A 16,794-nucleotide genomic window follows, 5' to 3' on the forward strand; every position below is an offset into this window, starting at 1 on the left:
TTCACCCCACTCTTCATATTTTGCAGCTTACCAATGATCTATAAGAATGGCTTGTAAGAAGAGAGCTGTCCGCAGAGGCTATCATAGCGGTGTTCATACTTTCCGTTTAAATCCCTTTACCCTCATCTCCTTAAACTCTTATTCGTCTCCTTCTCCTTCTCCAACCAACTTTTCTCCTCCATCTCCTCCTCTTACCACTGTCCCTGAAGAAATAGCTCGCACCAAAACCATCGCTCATCGTCTAGGAGTGGCTCCAACGCCAACTCCGTCTCAGCTAAATTCCTCTTAGCCAAGTTCCTCTCGAGGGAAGAGACCCATTAGCGAAGAAGAAGCTAAGCTCCCTCAGTCTTCTACTCACCCTAGTCGCAGTATGGTCATTGATTTTCTACTTCGCCCAGTTTCTAAACCTAAACGTTCAAATCACATTGCCTATAAATTTTTCTATACTGATTTTTCAAAAGTTTTCTATGATTCCCTTTGCTACAATTTGTTCATGAACCATATGTTTTTCTGCAAAGATATCATTCAACGCCCTATCTGCCCTCCTAAGCTTGTCAACCTAGAGAGTTTTTGTAAGAAAGGTCTAAACTTTATGCCTCTATTTGCATTTTAAGGATGGATCCCATCCTTTCCATTCGTGAAAAAGTCTACCTAGATCTTGTGAGACAGTTCTTCAGTAACATGTCCTACAAAGAAGAGAGGATTGCTTCTCTTGTCAAGGGCTGCACTATTATTCTAGACAAATACTATCTCAGTAAAGCCCTAGATTACCAAGAAAAATGAATCAATGTGTTCACATCTGGTAAGTGGGATGAGTCTTTGAATGTGTCTTACTTTGAAGCCTTAGAGACTGTCTGTGTCAACATTCCTCTCTTTGAAGGTACCACTTCTACTCATAAGTCTCTTGGTCCAGTCTGTGCCAGTTTGCACAGGATTGTGAATCACACTATTTTGCCTCAAAGTGGCACTTTTCAATGAGTCTCATTCTGTGATACACTAGTTATGTTTGCTCTCCTTTCCAAAATTTCTATTTTATTTGCTTATTTATTGTTGAGACATATGCATGCATGTGTTAGTTCAAAAAATGCTTTGCCTTATGCTATGCTGCTCACAAAAAAATTTCAGTATTATAGTGTTGATTTTAGGGCTAAAATTTCTAGAGAGTTTAACTCTTACATTAAAGGGGGTGGTGCAGTAAAAAAAACAGCGACCAAGCGTAGAAGCACTGATGAGGATACTGAAGCTCCATCTCAAGGTCATAATCCATTGATTCCTAAGTCTAACTCAACCAAAATCCGAATCATGACTGGTATCATGAAGGATGTGCTCCAAAAATTCGTGAATCTGACGGATCTTCTCATCAACTTTGGGGCCGAAAGGAAAAGAGCTGAAGGCATCGAGGAAACTGCATTCAAGAAGACTGAAGGCTGCATTCGCATTCTCAGAAATTATGTTGAGGAAATTGAAGTTGGGTGAACCATAACTGACAATGAGGATGAGGATGAAGGCTCCGATGACTCCAATTCTAATGCCTGACTTATCTCATCTCTGATTTGGACATTTTCAAACAATCTCTATTTTTGTTTTGAAATTTTTTAGTTTATTTTGTTTATCTTGGATGACTATAGACACTTTAACATTTTGCATTGACTGCTACTTCAGACTATCTGTGTTAAGCCACTAACAAATTTTGTTGCAGGATCTTTCATTTTCCTCCTTGATGACAAAAGAAAAAGAAAAGAAAAGAAAAGTTAGATTTGGCTTAGGATATAAACTGCCTTATGTGTTAATGCTTAACTTTAGACACTGTGATACATTGCTTTGTAGTTAATGCTTAATTTTATTTGTTATATGTTATTATTGCTGTGATACATTGCTTTGGTATTTGTTTTTGGTTGTTTTAAGTTATCTCCATTTCAAAAGCAAGCCTTGATTAAGAGGGGGGGGGGGGAATACTAACATTAAGGGGGAGCACTACACAATTCGGTTGATCATCAAAGGGAAGTGTTCTTAACTTATTTAAATTAACTTTTCAATCTATTTATCGTTTTAATCATGTTTGTCATCAAGGGAGAGATTGTTGAGTTAAGTTTGATTTTGGGTTTTATATAATGATGATAAACATTTTTTGGGTTAAAAGTCCAAGTTTATTTAACGTGTGTGCTAAGTGATACAGACCTATTTATTCACTTCTCAACCCAAGTTCATGTTGCTCCAGCAACTTAAAATGTCACGACTCCAAAATTTCAGCCCATTACATTTTAATGAGTAACAAATCAGTTCCTATGAGCCAAGAGAGAGAGTTTCGAATGATCATGGTTGGAACAAAAAAGAAAAAAAACAAGAAGGACATTTGGTACTATTAAGAGACAGTTATGACTCTAGGAAAGCAACAAAGACACAAGGACAATATCATTACACAAAGGACATCAGTAAAGTAATATTCACAAAGTTGGGTAGAGCAAAACAAAAATACAGAGAAATGAACAGCAATTAGAATGGCTCATAAATAAAAATGCTATGCATGCCAAGGAAGACATAAGATTCAAAGACAGCAAAAGGTGGTGGAGCAGCTCCTCAAAGAAGCAGAGTTAGTGGAGCATAATGAAAAAAGTATTGCATGTCAATAGAGACAGCTTCAACGGGCAGAATCAAGAAAGGAATTGGAAGAGACAGTGTTGAACTTTGAGGGGCAAGCTTTATCCTATAAAGCTGGCCTCACAAGTCACAACATCAATTAAAGTTAAGGAAAAGAAAGTGATACAAGAGTATCATCTCAAAACACTTGAGTTGAAATCATTTTTCTTTAATCTATACTTTATTTTAGATTTTTTTTGTTATAGATATCTATTATCATTTTTTTGTATTTGAGAAAAAGGCTTATGAATGTGAGTTGAAAAAGTCATGAGAGAAGAGGTAAGAGAGATGCATGAAAAAGCTAAAGAATTGTTTCTGTGTATTTGATTTTGTTAAACTAAAATTAGTTTCTCTTGCCAAATTAAGATAACACTTGGTGGGTCTGAATCTGGTTAGGTTTTGCTTCCAAGTTGGGACAACACTTGGGTATCTAGACTTTGGGATAGAAAGTTTAGCGAAAGATACTAGATGAATTAGGTTGTAATTCATTAGTATTGATATTTGTAATTTGTTTTATTATAGTGAAAATTCTATCATGGTTGTGGTGGAGATTTGATGTAGGTTTCATACACTTGAAAATCGAACCAGAATACATGCTGACTTCATTCTCTTCTTCCCTTCTCTATTTCTATTTGGTTTTAGAGACAAAACAAAAAAAATTTCCTACATAATTAGTTTCCACGAAAATAGAACAAAGAACGTCATTTCTGAGTTAACTTGATTCAACTTTCTTTCTCAAATTTTAACAGTTCTATCATTAATAATAATAAAAATTGATATATAGTAAAAATAAAATGGATAAAACTGTTATATTTGACAGAAAAAAATATTAAAAATTGATCTGTATATTTAAAATTGTTAAGGATTGATTTGAATAATTACTTTTCAAATTTTAAGTTTTTAACTATCATTGTGACATTCTCCTCCTGGCCTAGGCATCATTAGGTAATCTGAATCCGGTATCCAGTATTTAACACATCCCAAAGAGAAAAGCCGCCAAAATTTTCACATAATTCAGCAGAGGCGCCAACTTCACCCCTTTTTCCCGCAGGCGCCAAACCCGTCCCGCCAAGGTGACGTTCCCGCCATCACTCGCTCCCTCTCCTTCCACACTTCATCCTTCTTTATTTCTTTCTATTTAACACAAACAACAACAACAATCACACCATCCCCAATCCACACTCACCAATTCACTCACTCACTCCTCTCTCTGTAGATCTTCGCCATTCATTCAGTAGCAAGATTAAGATGGTAGTGTCCCTTGGCCCAGGCAAGTTCTACGGCACAAGCCTCCCCCGCCCTCGCATCTACACCGACGTCAAGTTCAACGACCACCGCGTTGACCCCCCTGTCTCCGTCGCCGACCCACTCATGTCTTGGGCCAGAGAGGCCCACTGGTCCATGGGCGGTCTCTCCTTCAAGCGCCTCCACCTTCAGGGCAAAATCGAAGGCAACGTCGACAGGCTCCGCGCTCAACTCGAGTCTCTCTCTCACTCCGGGGCCCAATCCCAAAGCCCGCCACCTCACTTCAAGCCCACGCTCTCCCGCGGATCCAAGAGGCCCGCTGTGGATTCTCCTCCCCCGCCTCCCGCTCCTATTGCACCCAAGCGCCGAAGGCTCACAGCGCTGATCGAAGAGGACGAAGAGAATGAAGAGGGGAAGGAGGAGGAGGTTAGGGTTAAGGCTAAGTCCAAGGCTAAGGATTCAAAGCGCTGCGTTGGAAGGCGGTTGGTGAAGAAACTCGGCGACGATTTTGATCGCGTGGCTTCGGAGAACGGAGGTGCTGACGTGGCTGACAATCTGGATTTAAATGCGGTTCCAAATGATGTATTGGATTCGGTGTCAGCGAGCACAAAGAGAAGTCGCCGGAGGTTGATGAAGGGTGGTGAAGCTGTGACGAACAAGGTGGTTGATGAGTCCAATAAATCATCGGATCCAAAGGAGAAAAAGAGTAGTGAAGTTGAAAAGAGATCTAATTCTTCGAATGCGGTTAGAACTTCACCGAGGTTGTCTAAGAGTAGATCCAATTAGACTCTATCTTATGTAATTAGCTACACTGTTGTGTTCTTTGTTCTTAATCTTTTAGGGTTTTAGGGAGAAACAGGGCTAGCATTTTTCAAATTTTGTTCGTTTGTTTTCAATTTTTCTTTCGCCCTTCTTATTCTGGAAGCTTCTCTGATCTGCGGAAAAGTAAAGAATTTTCGATGATTCTAGCACAAAAATTTGCATCATATTTATTAAGATTCTTGACTTGTACATTTTGTTTAGAACAGTATAAAACAATCTGAAACAATGCCATGTTTTATAATAGTCTCTAGTCTATGCTATCAAACTGTAATTTATACTCAACGAATCAAATCAATACGGTGTAATTTTGGCGATGAACCCTCTCATGAAGCAGCCCCAAGGATCCATGTCTTATGATGAAAACTTGCTATACAAATTACCTCCATGTTTTTTTGCTAACAGAGGTCTTTGAAACTTGGATACTGTTGGGGTAATTGTTTGAGTTTGGCCAATCTGCATGATTGCTCAATAAAGAGTGAGTGGGTTGATGAACTTTCCCATGGGACCATACCATATTCATCAGAAAACTCATTCATTCCCCCAACTAAGAATTGCCAAACCAAAGCACCTGCTCCTGACTTGTTCTTCTTAGCAGATTTGTAGATTATGTCTGTAACTCTTCTATACATCTTTTCTCTATCTGAAAATGAAAAGTTCTTGTTGAATTCTGAATATCCATATTCGGAGAACACGACGGGTTTATTCAGTACATTGTCACCATCTTCAATGTGGGAAAGCATCCACTTGGAAACAAATTTCAGTTGGTCTTCAAATGATTGATCATGAAACCTAGGCAAAAATAAATACGTAGGTAAATGAATATTGCCTTTTACTTATGTATATAATCAGAATCCTGATTTTAAAAGGCATTAAAAATTTAAAATGCAAGTTTCAAAAGAACTATTGTTGGTTGTGGCAAAATTTGAAGACTTAAGACACAAGCCTTACTTTTTTGTAGATTTTGCCCTCTGGCTCTTATAAATTTAGGTGAAGCTAAGAAAATCTAAAACTACACATTACAAAAACAGCATTCATGCGATGCATACCAATGGTCAGCATAGATATGGACCGAGGTGAAATCAATATTCGAGATGTTGGAGTTCCGGATGAAATCAATTCCAAGTCGGGATGCCCAATACTCGGGGTTAACAGTTGAGTCTTTCAGGTCATTAGGACCATAAAAACCTTCATGACCGATAGTCAGCAAATGGTTCTTGTCAATTGATTTGACAAAACTTGACATTTCTTCAAGCCACTCCTGCAATATGTCAATAAGTGCACACTAAGATATCAATGTAAGAACTAAGAAGCAATAAGATTCTTGCTACATTTTAGTTACTTGAGTTAAAACCTTCAAACAGGTGCCCTGTTTTAATGCGTTTTGCAGAATCAAAACTTCAGAGTATCACAATTATCTAATGGCCACAAGATGGATATTGAGCAATCTATAATATCAAATCTGACAATGAAATAGTGAGTTGTCAAGTTTCTGCAGAAATTTGAACCTTTTAATCTTCTTATTGTAGGCTCAATCGTAAGTTCAAGTAGTCATTCAAACTTTTAATTAGCATATTTAAATATAAGGTATAGGACTTACTTGGAGAGTGTCACCAGAAGGATCATACATGCAACGGGGTTCATTAATCAATTCCCACCCAAAAATGGTGGGGTCATTTCGATATTCAATTTTGGTGATAGTATTTTTCCTTGTCAAAACAGTCTGCAGAAAAATTGAGACAAAAGTATTAATTGAAATAAAACCAGCCTCATGTAAACATGCAGCTAAAATTGAAAAGTCAGCAAAACAACACTGTCATCATACAATTTAGATTTCAAAGAGAACTACAGATAATAATCTTTTTTGGAAGGGCAAGAGATGCAAGCTTCATATTCATATATAAGGGGGAAAAAATGAAAGCAACGAGGACAACAAATCAAGAATCAGGTCCTTGAAGAAGGATTAAAGCAATCATGCATCAACATAGGTAAAACGAATTCCCATGCAATTAGCGGCAATAAATAAGCAATCATGCATCAGCATAGGTAAAAGTAGTGGCAATACCAGTAATCTTGCAATTACCTACTTAACCCTATATGTTAAAACTTCCATAAACTTAACTAAGCATCGTGAGTATTAGCATGGTGTAGAAAAGTGTACACCGTTCATCTATGTTTGAAATTTAGCATAGATAAGGAAACAGAAAACAGAGAGTATTCACAGAATAGAAAGACAGGCTTATCATACCTTGACATAATTCTTGAAGTAACTACGGATTGACGGATCGAAGAAGAAAGAATCGTTAGATGAGCTTAGCCCTACCCCTTCTTCCCATGCCCATTTTACATACTGAGTCTTCCCACCATAAGCTTGCAAGTTATTCACCAAGCTAAGAAGCAGCCTAATTCCATTTTGCCTCGCTTCTGCTATGACATAATCCAAGGCCTGCAAAGCACCAATCCTCAACACAGTTTCCATTCATTGCAAATCATGCTAAACCTTAAACAAGTTGCAGCATAGGCAAAACGAATTGAGCCTAAAATAGATTAACAAACAAAACAAAACAAAAGGACAAGAATAAAAAAATTCGGCATCACCATTACATTCATTAAATAAATAAATAAACAAATAGAAATACAGAATAAAAAATAAAGGGGAAAAAATTGTCGGTGCCCAGCGTGAAACACGGAACAGACGGACCAAAACACAATTATGATACTGTAATCTAGGAACAATAACATCCAATATTACTGCAAAATTCCCTGAAAATCATGTGCTATAATGCAAGAAATACCTTGAATGTTTGCTCATCAAAATGGCCAGGTGAAATTTGAAGGGCATTGTAGTCACCATCATTGAACGCCCAAGTTCTACAAACTGTGAAACCCATCTTTGCACCATTTTGCAGCATTTCACGCACCTTTGGCCTATTATACACTTCCACTGATTGCCCCATTAACCAGTAAGAGTTCCAACCATTCACATATAAGGCTTTTCCATCCAACACGAACTGCGTCCCGTTCCTCTCCACAAACGACAACGGTTTTCCATCTTCCTCAAATAGAAAGCTGAACCTTAAGCTTCCGAAAGACATATAAAAGAAAAGCAAAAAGGATGCAAAACCCAAAATAGGGAAACACAAGCCATTTCCTGAGACCATTATCTGAGGGGTGGGTTAAACCGAAGAAATTTAACGAATTGTGGGGATTCTCGAGTACCCTTTTGGCCCTTTCTTCGGAAAGGCCAAAAATTTATAGTGAATTAGTCGCACTTTATTGAAGATTGCTGAAGCTAACCCAGAATTGAATTTTGCGGTTCTTAACACCCCAATTGGTTGAAGTGTCTGGATCTCTCTCTTTCAAGATTGAGAAATAGTATGGACGGCCTTGAAAGGCATCGACTTTATTGAGTACCAACAAAATGGAAAAGAAAAAAAGAAAGAAAATCTAGTGACCCCAACAATAATGCATTTTGGGGAATTTTGAGTTTTGACAAGTTTGTAAGTTGCAGCAACTTGGGGAATGTAAATGGTATAATGAGATGAGCAGAGGGCGATGAATGTGCATAAATTATGAGGAATTGCTTAAGGTTGCAGCTTCCAATTTCTGCTCATGCATTGAAATTGAGCTGAGATAGAATCACATGGCTATGCTTTGGGGTTTTATACTTTTATCTATCTTCAAAACCAGTCAAAAATTGTCAAGTGGGGATGAGGATGATGATGATGATGGAGTGTGTGTGCGGTGAAATGTTAGTCAGTTAGTGTCGATGTGAACTGTGATAGTGTGGTTCGGTAACTGGTAATTTCTGCTGTAACTTCTTTTCGTTTCTCGCGAAATTCTATACGTTAAGCATTAATTTGTTGTTAATTTAAGTTTTTATTTTTTTTGGTGACTAATTTAAGTTTTTATTTAAAAATTTATTATTGGTTAATAATTTTTTTTATAGTTAACATCGAGATTTAGAATTCAAAATTTTTGGACAAAAATAGAAAAATTATATCATTTAAACTATAATTTATTAATATTATTAATTAATAAATTATTATATACATAAAATATAATTTAAATCTCCAATACTTATTTTATAAAATAAGTAAATTAACTACTTAGCTAATCTAAATTAATTAATTAGGCTATAACTTGGATGTGCTGGGAAAGGGAAATTGGAACTATGAAGTCATGAAGCGAGAATTAATTTGGCATATGCCCCATTGTACCAGAAGAACCCTTTTTCTAAGGATTAGGAACATCATGCCACTATTCAATTTACTCTCGTGCATTTGTGGGTCAGTATTTGCTAATTACCAAATCTTCTGAAAGTACACTTGTAAGTCTAGTACTATATATCTTTTATTGAAATTTATATTGGTTGTTTAGAAAATAATTTTCAATGATAACCCTATTAATTTATTTTTTTTTCAGGTAAAACCATACCTTAGTTATATTACTACTTGTAGAAAAGAGGAAAAGTAATGAAAAAAATAAATAAAAAACACATTACTATTTTTGCTTATAAAACTTAAAATATTAATAAATTTATTTATAAATAAACAAAATTAATTTTATATTAACTTTGTATTTATAAAAAATGAATATACTATTATTTTTATTTATGAATGTTTAAAATACTGACGACTTATTGATAAATGAAACTAATATTAGGTTATTTTTATTATATAAAGATTATTTTTTGTAATTAAAAAGCTAATTCCATTAATTTATGAATAAATATCTAAATTTGGATGAATAGTTTACTTAAAATTCTGTTACTTTAATGTGAATGCTACCCTACTCTTTCTAAAGTAACATGTAAGTTGTCCTCTCTAATATGTTATATTTTAATTAGGTGTTTATTTTAACCTGAGTTACTTTAATCTCATGAGAGTTATTAGGAGACACAACAACGATGACAAAAGAGTGGGGAGGAATAAACGCAATTAGAGAGAGTTGGAATATCTTTTCTGGAAGAATAATTTGGGAAGAGAAAACAAGACACCTAATGAGACGGTAATGCTTGGGAGGCGTAATGACGACGATGAAGGAGTACAATGGGGAGGAATAAACGCAATTAGAGAGAGTTGGAGTACCTTTTCTGGAACAATAATTTGAGAAGATAAAATAAGATAGCCAATGAGACCGTGATACTTGGGAGGCCTAATGAGGACGACGAAGGAGTGGGGGAGTAAACGCAATTAGAGAGAGTTGGAATACCTTTTTCTGGAACAATGATTTGAGAAGAGAAAACGAAATTCCAATGAGACAGTGATGCTTGGGAGGCGCAACAACGACGAAAGAGTGGAGAAGGTAACTCATGTTAAAATAAACATCCAATTAAAATGTGACACATCAGATATAGTAACTTACATGTTACTTTAGAGAGCGTAGGATAGCATTTACCATATTTAAAATGTAGATCTATACGAAACCTAAATGTTAATTAATCTTACTTTTTTCATCCATGTAAGCGAAGCAATTGACCTAAACATGGAGGAACCATCTTCTTGAATCTTGATTCAGAATTTGTCCCTTTCAAACTCGGAAGTACCTGACAAAATAATATATAATCTAACTCCTAAACTATCAACCTTGATTTTAATCATTTTGGAATCATGATTACGTTTATAGTTACCAATTTTACCAATGTTTTACCTAAAATGAACAAGAAACTAGAAACAAGCCATGCAAAAGCTAAATACTAAAGTAGTGGCAAGTTAAATGAACCATTTAATAAGAAAGATTGCCATAAAAGGGTCTTAACTCTTCTATGGGAAGCTAGGAAATCACTCTCAATCTTTTTTGTTTTTTGTAGGTTTATTTTATTGTCAGTCATATATGATTTTGAGTGAGATCGAGTGTGTGGGACCTTCAATGAGTGTGAGCTAAAGGTGTATAATTAAGATTTCTCGTTACAACCAAACGTTAATGCTTTGAACCTTTAATGGATTTAGATGATTAATTATGTCTTTCTCTTTCCAATCCAAAATGACAAATAGAGTTGGAAAATCATTTTCCACCTACCAAAGAAGAAATCAACCAAATAATTCTTCTATAAGTATATCCAAGCTAGAAATCATTTAGATTGATTGAGTGAGTAATTAAGTAAGCATGAAAAATTTGAATTTTATCTTATGTATGTAGTAATTTATTAGTCAATAATAAACATTAAAGAAAATGGTGCATGCATCTTGTTCTATATAATTATTACATGATATATAAGACATGTACATTTATTATGAGTTTATTTGAGTGAATTTTTAAGAAAAGATTTTTTTTGAGTTATTTTTTTAAAAGATTTTATGAAAAAGTAAAAGTAATTTTATGTTTGGGTATCTCATGTAAAAAAATCTTTTTATTTATCAATTATGTTCGGATATAACAATATAAAAATACTTTTTTATTTATTTATTACATAAAAAATATTTTTTTTAAATATAAATTATAATTTCTCAAAAAATATATTTTTTTCTAATATTTTTATTTTTATTATTAAAAATTTACTAAATATATTAAAAATAAAAAAATTTATTAAAAAAAATTTAATCAAAATAATAACATCCAAACAAAAACTAACTTGTCCAAAAGAGTTTATATTTGAGTAAAAGATGGTATTATGGTAAGCTTTCAGCATTGGTTGAAAATGCTCTTCTCTCAAGTGGTTGAAAATAGAAGCTTTTTTTTTTCGCAAAAATAAAAAAGTATTACCGACAATATATTATATATACCATGCAGCTTATTCTGACCTTTTGATAGTGGGGCCGGGGAACCAAATCAATTCTTGTATGTGAAGGTATAGTAGTTGAATACACTGGAATACAGAAATTATGGTTTTAAAACAATCACAAAATGAATTTAAATAAGTAAATTTAAATGGTTAAAGTTGTGCCTATATGATCATAATCTCTCTACTCTAAAGTTTGCACTTCTGCACCATGCACTACTTTCATTTAGGTCAAGGCTCAAGAGAGCACTTGGATGGCCTTCTCTTTAATTAATTTTTTCTTTGTTCCACATCCCAAATTCAATTTCATGTAGTCTCACACTCACTCACATCACACCAAATGCATGTTACTACTCCTTCTAAGTTCGTTATAATCATTTGTCCTTTGTTTTAATTTTTGTCCTGACTTTCTATGGTGACAATTTTTTACTATAATATGGTGTAAAGCCGAAAATATGATAAGAGAAGGACAAAAATTTGAATATTGTAATATCTCTCACTTTAACGTAGTCGAGTTCTTAGAAAACAAATGAGGTTAGTTATCATTATTAAGCAATTAATCTGACTTAGGGCAACCCTTAGCGTAATTCTCCTCAAGGAAGGCAGCACAAAACTCGTTGGATCTAAATTTATGTTATAAATACTTTTTTATTTTAAATAATTTTAATTTTATATACAAATAAATGTTGATGATTCGAATTCTACTTTATTTATATAACAACTCATATTATTAAATAGAATTTTAATTCAAAGTAAATTAATACTTAGTCTATCAAATATAAAAAATTAACAAAATGTATACCTGAGCGATGTAATTATATGTTAATTGTTTTATGTTTATTATACATGAATTAAGTTATTTTATTAAATGATTTTATTTTAATTAATATATTTTTGTATAAATATATATAGTTAATTATTTTTAATATGTATTTTATATTTTAATATATATTTTATATTGATAATTAATTTTTTATTAATTTTAATGTATACTTAATATAGTTAATATAATTAGATGTTGATAAACACATGTTTAAAGAGAAAAATAAAATAATAAATTGTATTTAAGATAAAGAACTTTGAATTCCTATTACAAAAGTATATATGAAACTATAAATATTTATTAAGTGAAATCATCAACATGTCACCCACTAAACTTATGGTGATGTGTAATTTTTGTTCTGATATTCATAATTTATTTTCGTATGGTTTGTTTATTATTTCTCATTAAATATTTTATATCATACTCAAATGAAATATGTTTATTAATCTATTCTATCTAATACCAATTCTTCATTCTCATTTTTCTTTTATCAGATATCATAAGAAAAGGGGAGCATGAATTGAAGGGGCCGGCTCTTAGATGACGAAGAAATAAAATATATTTAAAACTTAAAAATGATAGCAAAATTTTTTGAATACAAAAAAAAAAACCTTATCATATTGTATACCAATTATGTTCTAAAAAAAAATATAAAAATGTGATATTTCATTTCATTTCATATTTTACAAATATTGTAATTTCAAGTGTTATTTTTTATAAAAATAAAACTCTATATCTAAGCAAAATACTTAATCAAGCATAACTAAATTATTATAACCGCTTTTTAAATTATGCGTCTTTTCTCTTTCTTTCTCTTTTTCCTCCTCCTCCTATTTCTCTCTCGATGTTGCGTCTTCTCCTTTTTTTCTTTTTTCGTTATCTTTCTCTTTCGATCGTCATTACCATGGTTCTGAAAACCGGACCGGACCGGCCGGTTCAACCGGATTAACCGGGAACCGGTCTTATAGCCGGTCCGGTTGACACGCAAAACCGTCTTGCAAAAAACCGGTTTAAAAATCGGCCGAACCGGTGGTTAACCGGTGAACCAGATGAACCGGCTGGGTCAAAAACCGGTTCTCTCACAAAAAAAAAAAAAAAAAAAAACGTAAAAACCCTACCCCCCCAAAACACCTGACCCTCTCCCTTCTGTCTCACTCTCACATTCCAACCAAATCCCTAATTTGCCTCAGCCTAACCTTTGAGAGAAATACCGCCGCCAACATCAGCTCCCAGCAACCACCACAGCATCCCTTCTCCCTCCCTCTCATCAGTCTCACTCACCCAAATCCCTAACCCACTACGGTGCTACTTCCCCCTCTCTCTCTCAGCCAGGCGCCAGCAGCCCCTGCCTCCTCGTCTCGCTCTCAGCCAACAACAGCAGTCTCCGGCGACCCATCGTCCGGAAAGCTGACCACCATTCTTACCTTCCCTCGCACTTAAACGGAACCCTAACCCACTATCCCTCTATCTCTCAGCAACCAGCAGCAGCAGTAGCCACCGCCTCCGTCGCCGCCGAACTCTTCTCGTCAGCCAAAGGGTGCCGTCGCGCCAGCAGTGACGGACAGAGGGTCAAATCGAAGTCCTTGGCCGTCGATCTTCTTCTCCTCCACGCCGTCGCCTCTGTACTTGCATGTCGAAGCTCGTTGCCGTCTTCTACTCTTCTCTACATCGTCGTCGTGGTTGTAGACTTGCAGATTGAGGAGCTGTCAGTTTGAATCATGTCCTCGTCTCTATCTCGCTGTTCTACCCTCCCCGGCAAATGAGTTTCGTTCCTCCATCGTCTTGGTCTCTGTCTCTGTCTCGCCATTCCTCCCTCGTCTCTGTTTTTGTCTCACCGTTTCTCCTTTGCTAGTAGTTGAGTTTTGTTCCAACCTCTCTGTCTCTATCTCTGGGTTTTATTATTCTGAGTTTTTGTTTTTGTATGATTCTGGAACCGAATAATGTTTATGATTATGAGTATGCACGACTGAAATCTATGTTTGCTTCCATTTATGTTTGTTCATTTTGTTTTATTGATTCTGAGTTACTGTGATTATTGAGTTGCTGTTCTCTGATGATTGAGTTGCTGTTCTTTTGTGTTTTTTTTCTAAGTTAGGGTTATTGGGGGTGTGATTTGCTGAACTTGAATTGTGAGTGTCCTTGGATTGCGAGTGTATCTGAATTTCAATTTGTTATGGTTGAGTTGCTGAATTTTCTTATGCTTTTGGATTTTCTGGCTTGTATAGTTGTATGTATTTGGATTGGGAGTGATTATTCTGGGTATTTATATTAATCATTTTATTAGAATCTGAGAATTAATTAGAAATTAAATTTTTTTAATATTTAATTATTTATGCTAATTATTATTTATGTTAATTATTTTAATTATATATTAAATTTTTAATAATTTCATTGTATATTTAATTAAACCGGTCCAACTACGGTTCGATCCCGGTTGAACCATTGAACCATTAAACCAGTTACTTGACCGGTTTAATGACCGGTTCGGTTTTCGCAACCTTGGTCATTACCAAAAAGACCAACATTTTGCTAATATTTTTATACTTTAATTATTCTTTTGGTCTTTATAGTTTCACTAAATTTTTAATTAGGTCCCTATACTTTTTTTTTCAATTAGATCCTTACATTGCTTTAATTTTATAATTAAATCCTTCCTACTATAAAAAATATTAGAGTTAATTAAATATTTCTTCGCAAATTGAAGATATTTATAATTAAAAACTTAATTAAATCTTTGACCACATGTATTTTGATAAAAATATTATATTAATTTTAACTTTTTAACATGAAAATGACGTAATTACAAAATTAAAAACAGTGTAGGGACTAGGGACTCAATTGAAAAGAAAAAAGTATAAGGATCTAATTGAAAATTTGATAAAACTATAGAGACTAACAGAGTAATAAACCTATTTTTATTGGTTTTGATTTTTTTCTGATGCCATCATTAAATAATTTCAGTTCATTTCTTAATTTATTTCAGTTCATTTGTGTGTTATTTGAGGTTCACTTAATACTGCTGATAAGTATTGACCAATTTTTTTATTTCTTAAGTAATTTTGGTTCATTTCTTAGTTTAATTGAAGTTCATTTGAATCCAAAAATGAATTTAATGTGTTTTGTTAATGATTGAGTCTTTTTGACTGTTTGTTTAAATCTGAACTAATTTCAGTTTATTTGTGTGCTAATTGAAATTCATTTGATGCTGTCGAGAAGTATTGACCAAATTTTTTAGCAAAGAAAAATGAAATTATTCATTATCACTTTATTCAATTGCATTAGATTTCACCCCATTCCATTCAATTAGTTCAATTTTGAACAAACAGTAAAAAATACTTAATCATCAATAAAAATATATCGAATTCATTTCTGGATCCAATGAACCTCAAATAAACTAAGAAATAAACTGAAATTACTTAAGGAATAAAAAACTTAGTCCATACTTACAGCAGCATCAAGTGAACCTCAATTAATTCACAGATGTACCGAAATTAGTTCAATTTTGAACAAACAGTAAAAAAGACTCAATCATCAACAAAAACACATCTAATTTATTTCTGGATCCAAATGAACCTTAATTAAACTAAAAAATAATCGAAATTACTTAAAGAATAAAAAATTTAGTCAATACTTATCAGCAGCATCAGGTGAACCTCAATTAATACACAAATAAATCGAAATTAGTTCAGTTTTGAACAAACAATTAAAAAGGCTCAATCATCAATAAAAAACATATCTCAATTAAACTAAGAAATGAACCGAAATTATTTAAGGAATAAAAAATTTGGTCAATACTTATCAGCAGCATTAAGTGAACCTCAATTAATTCACAAATGAATCGAAATTAGTTCAATTTTGAACAAGCAGTCAAAAAAATTCAATCATTAAAAAAAATACATCGAATTCATTTCTGAATCCAAATGAATCTCAATTAATAGGAGGAAAAGAAAAAAACGCAACAATAACAATAGCAATGAAAGAATGACGATTGAGAGAAAACATGCGAAGAAAAAGAAGGAATGCGAAGAAGAAGGAGAAGGAAGGCGAACAAGAAGAAGGAAGAACGTAAAGAAAAAGAAGAAAGAAAGAGAAAAGCAAAAAAGAAGGAAAAATGCGAATAATAAGAAGAAGAAATGTGAAGACAAAAAAGGAGGAAAGAAAAGAAAAAAGAAGAATGTGGAAAAAAAGGAACGCAAAGATGAAGAAAGATATATTTATGTTATTGAAACGCGTATGTGTACACATTTGTGTAATAAAAGTAATTTTTATTAAGTTTGGACCAACTTAATTAAATTTAGTTATTAAAAAATTTAGATGTGTAGCTGGATTATTTTAGAAACCTATTTATTACCAATGTTTATATTTTTTTATTATTTTTAGTATAGATCTTATTTTTAATTTAAAGCTAATAATATTTTGTGGCTCAAAAAATATTAGTATTTATTTGGACTTTGGATCATAAGGACAGATGTAGGTTCGTGAGTTGGTGGCGTTGCCGACTTAAGACAAGTTCTAAGAAAGTGATTGGTGACGTCATTTCTGGCTCCTG

General features: G+C 33.6%; 2 protein-coding genes across 2 annotated transcripts; one reads left to right on the top strand and one right to left on the bottom strand.

Moving 5' to 3' along the window:
- The first annotated feature begins 3,651 nt into the window (after positions 1–3,651).
- On the top strand, positions 3,652–4,878 carry LOC130946670 (uncharacterized). The gene has a single exon (XM_057875501.1). The coding sequence runs from the start codon at positions 3,886–3,888 to the stop codon at positions 4,666–4,668; it is 783 nt and encodes a 260-aa protein (XP_057731484.1). The 5' UTR covers positions 3,652–3,885; the 3' UTR covers positions 4,669–4,878.
- Positions 4,846–8,477, bottom strand: LOC130946669 (mannan endo-1,4-beta-mannosidase 2-like). Its single transcript, XM_057875500.1, has 5 exons — positions 7,497–8,477; positions 6,950–7,147; positions 6,302–6,424; positions 5,751–5,962; positions 4,846–5,493 (listed from the first exon to the last, which is right to left on the bottom strand). Exons 1-5 carry the CDS (start codon positions 7,860–7,862, stop codon positions 5,100–5,102), a joined length of 1,293 nt encoding a protein of 430 aa, XP_057731483.1. The 5' UTR covers positions 7,863–8,477; the 3' UTR covers positions 4,846–5,099.
- Between the last annotated feature and the right edge of the window lie 8,317 nt (positions 8,478–16,794).

This window comes from Arachis stenosperma, chromosome 8 (genome assembly GCF_014773155.1).
Source record: "Arachis stenosperma cultivar V10309 chromosome 8, arast.V10309.gnm1.PFL2, whole genome shotgun sequence".
NCBI classification, from domain to species: Eukaryota; Viridiplantae; Streptophyta; class Magnoliopsida; order Fabales; family Fabaceae; genus Arachis; species Arachis stenosperma.

Coding starts and splice junctions, on each gene's coding strand:
- LOC130946670 (XM_057875501.1), top strand. CDS start 3,886: ATGGTAGTGTCCCTTGGCCCAGGCAAGTTCTACGGCACAAGCCTCCCC.
- LOC130946669 (XM_057875500.1), bottom strand. CDS start 7,862: ATGGTCTCAGGAAATGGCTTGTGTTTCCCTATTTTGGGTTTTGCATCC. Junction 7,148..7,496: donor TTGATGAGCAAACATTCAAG/GTATTTCTTGCA, acceptor GGTGCTTTGCAG/GCCTTGGATTATGTCATAGC. Junction 5,963..6,301: donor CTTCTGGTGACACTCTCCAA/GTAAGTCCTATA, acceptor GACATATTGCAG/GAGTGGCTTGAAGAAATGTC.